The sequence below is a fragment of the Bactrocera tryoni genome, chromosome 3 (assembly GCF_016617805.1).
Source record: "Bactrocera tryoni isolate S06 chromosome 3, CSIRO_BtryS06_freeze2, whole genome shotgun sequence".
Taxonomy (NCBI): Eukaryota; Metazoa; Arthropoda; class Insecta; order Diptera; family Tephritidae; genus Bactrocera; species Bactrocera tryoni.
Genome location: NC_052501.1, coordinates 47,426,864 through 47,430,307, shown reverse-complemented (window position 1 = coordinate 47,430,307; position 3,444 = coordinate 47,426,864). Strand labels below are relative to the sequence as shown.

The following is a 3,444-nucleotide window of genomic DNA, read 5'->3' as shown; positions in this document are numbered from 1 at the left end:
ATGTGTGATCCATTTTCACTTATCGTCACAAAAACTCGGGTTTATAAGGCTTGCAAATTTCTGCTCCGAATAATAAACTCGTCGTAGTCTTTGGTCAAAAGTGAGCTCGCGTGGCACCCACTTTACACCGAGCTTTCTCATGCCCAAATATTCGTAAATTATATATGGTATATAGCTTTAGTTGATAACTTTAGAATGCCTGCTATCTCGAACAACTTCACTTTATGGTCATCCAAAACTTTATTTTAAGTTAATATTTTTTTTTCATTTAAGAGCCTGGAAAACAACAGCACCATGACTAGCTACGAAAATCTACCGCTATATTTAATGAATGTCAAAGTTTTTGTTAAAGTGGGACTCATCGACTCGAGTGGCTGGATCAAGCGATTCTTGTTTGGCTTAATATTAATAATATCATTTGTGGGGCAAATGATAAATGTGTTTAAGACATGGAGTGTCGATATTGGCGATACGAGTATGAATTTTTACTGTTTGTTGCTGATGACACATTGTTTAATTCGTTTCTCGATCGTGGTGAAGAAAGCCGACAAATTTGAGCGCTTCTTTCAATGCATCAAACAGTGGTACACTGATATCGAGGTAGGTCTTGGCAGACATACTTAAGTTAGAGCGTTATACTAATTCTAATTTCTGCCACATAAAAATAGCGTAAAGGCGATCCAAACATGGTCGGTACACTACAAGAAATCACTAGAAAAACTCAAAAGCTGAGTAAACTGACCATCTATCTAGCCGCTTTAGCAACAATAGCCGCATTCTGCTATCCATTATCATTTGATGAACGCAGTGGGCTACTTGACAATTTAATTCATTTTTTAGATTTCTCATTACTTTTATGTAATATGTTTTAAATTCGTTTTCAATTTCTTTCAAAACTTCGTTCACAAAGAACATATGATAAATCAAAGGGCTAACTTGAAGGCTCCTGGATGTCCTCCAAATACCCATACTATGAACTCTTTTATCTCATGGAAGTTGTGTTGGTATTTGCCGACCATTTTGGTTCTTTATCTCCCGTTTACGAATATTTTACTCATATCTCTTATGTTCGGCGAGCTGGCCTTAAAGGATTTGTGTGTGAAGCTAAGAAATATAGGCAGTGAGAATGAAGAAACCATGCTACAGGAGTTCAAGGAATGTATTGCGTATCACGGAAAGGTTGTCGAGTAAGTGAATCTTTACTTTACTTTATCCCTTCTTACTTAAGAATGTATTTCAATTTATTTTTTCCTTTTTTATAGCTTGTGTGATGATCTCGAAGATTTAATTTCTGTGGATGGATTCTTTCACGTTGCGCTCTTTGGTATGATCCTCTGCATGCTGCTTTTTGTCCTCTCAGTGGTAGGTGCTTATACAAGTAGAGTCTCAAAATCTAGTCCATGTTATCAAAAATATTTATTTAAACTCCTCGCCGTAATCGAACGGAAACGAGATTGTCTGTCTATCTCAATTTGCCTTGGCTTACGGAGTAGCAGTTAGATTTATGTGATAGTATTAAATGCTCGATAAAACAACTGATAGTATATTATTTTTTTTTTTTTTGCAACCAGGTACATAATCTCAGAATCATTCTAATTGTTTTCATGTTTGTCAGTTTCAATACTTATATGATTGGTATAACCTATTATTATGCGAACAATCTGGCAACTGAGGTAAGTGTGATTTCCAAGGCGTATGGGAAAAAATATTTTAATTTATTTTTATTTGCTTAATCCTAGAGTCTAGAAGTGGCCAATGCCATTTATGATACACCTTGGTATAGAGGAAATTCGGAAATGCGAACATGTGTCATTACTATGATCGCAAGATGTCAGGGAAACCCCTACAAGTTCTCAAAATTACTATTTTATTTATTATTTGTTAATAAAAAAAGATTTACTTTCTTCCAGATGAAGGCCGGTGGTCTATATCCGATGACTATGGAGACTTTCCAAGCCATTTTACGTGTTTCATATTCATATTTTTCCCTACTACAAGGTCTTAATCAGTAATGAAACACTGGACTTTTTATTGCACTGTAGAACAAGAATTAAACTCTTCTTAAATATACTTAATTTATAAAATATCAACTTGTAATATTAATTGGTTGTTCGATGGTTCTTCGGCAGCGCCAGAATGTTTTTGGCTTTAGCAGAAGGTAGAAGATGCCATAGTAACAATACTATGAAAGAATTTAGTTGGACTAAAACTATGCGTCATATTCGAGATATCTATTGTGAAGAACAAGGCAATTTATACGCTTCGGTCAGCTTTTTGATGATTTTTTTTTAAACATATCGACAGTATATCGAACCGCTTTCTCTTTCCAACATGCATCAAATTATCGCTTGTGTTGACAGACGAACAGATCGATATCCTGAAATCAATTCCTCTCCGTATGCTGACCATATTAATAGTCCTCAACCCTACTGGAATGCACACCGTTTACATGATTGCAACCGTGTTACTAAAAGTGCGAAAGTCGTTTCTACCCTTCACTGTTTTCCGTCAATTGCAAATATCAGACGTAGTCAGATTCATCTCCATGTTATATTTCCAACGAAACAAAGGTCTTCCTCTTCCTCCGCTTCAATCTGCGGGTACTACAGCAAATACTTTCATAGTTTCTGATACATGCACACAACGTGCAATGAAGGAGTTTTTTATTTTTTTTATTTCATATTCTTCTTTCTTAACGTACTAAGGGACAAAGTTACAAATTTCATCAAAAAATTCCAATGATTTCGATGCTGGGAAGTAATGGGTTAATAGCACTGAAAGTAAACGAAAAGGAAACACCTTGTTAACGCATGCAGATATACATATATATTTACTTAAAAGCTAAAGTACATACAATTATCACTAACACATAGGTATATATAATATATATATGTAAATTAGGGTGAGTAAAAAAAACAAAATTTTTTTACTACGTACTCTGCAAGAGTAAAATTTTCTACAAAATAGTTAACAACCTTTTCGAATAGTGTTCAATCTCCTACAAAATCTATGAAACGAGACATTTTTTCAAGTAGCTGAAAGATAGATTTGAGTTTTCGTATCTCATAATAAGAAAAAATATATCACTGTAAGGCAGCAGACCTTCGCGTTACAATTAAGAGCTCATACTTGGTAATATTTTTTAAAGTTGTCTAAGAACGTATCTTTCTGAGTATAAAGCCAAATTCTATTTTTACCCACACGGTATATGGTATAAGTGAATATTTACAATGTATACCAGAAATTAAATATATGTTTAATGAATTTTTTCGGAAATTAATTACGCCCAATGTCTTCTTGGTTTAGTTCCCTGTACAGCCATTTAGAAGTCAGGTAAAAAAGTACAGGTTCACTGCATTGGGATGAACGGCCCACCTTGAGCAGGCATGACTCATCAAAAAAATGGAAATTTAAGAGGCATGATTATTAAAATTCTATATAAAT

At 34.3% G+C, this 3,444-nt stretch overlaps 1 protein-coding gene across 1 annotated transcript; it reads left to right on the top strand.

Moving 5' to 3' along the window:
- The first annotated feature begins 294 nt into the window (after positions 1-294).
- On the top strand, positions 295-2,003 carry LOC120771728 (odorant receptor 49b-like). Its single transcript, XM_040099884.1, has 7 exons — positions 295-600; positions 669-807; positions 911-1,187; positions 1,263-1,362; positions 1,572-1,673; positions 1,740-1,849; positions 1,911-2,003. Exons 1-7 carry the CDS (start codon positions 295-297, stop codon positions 1,912-1,914), a joined length of 1,038 nt encoding a protein of 345 aa, XP_039955818.1. The 3' UTR covers positions 1,915-2,003.
- Positions 2,004-3,444: the final 1,441 nt, after the last annotated feature.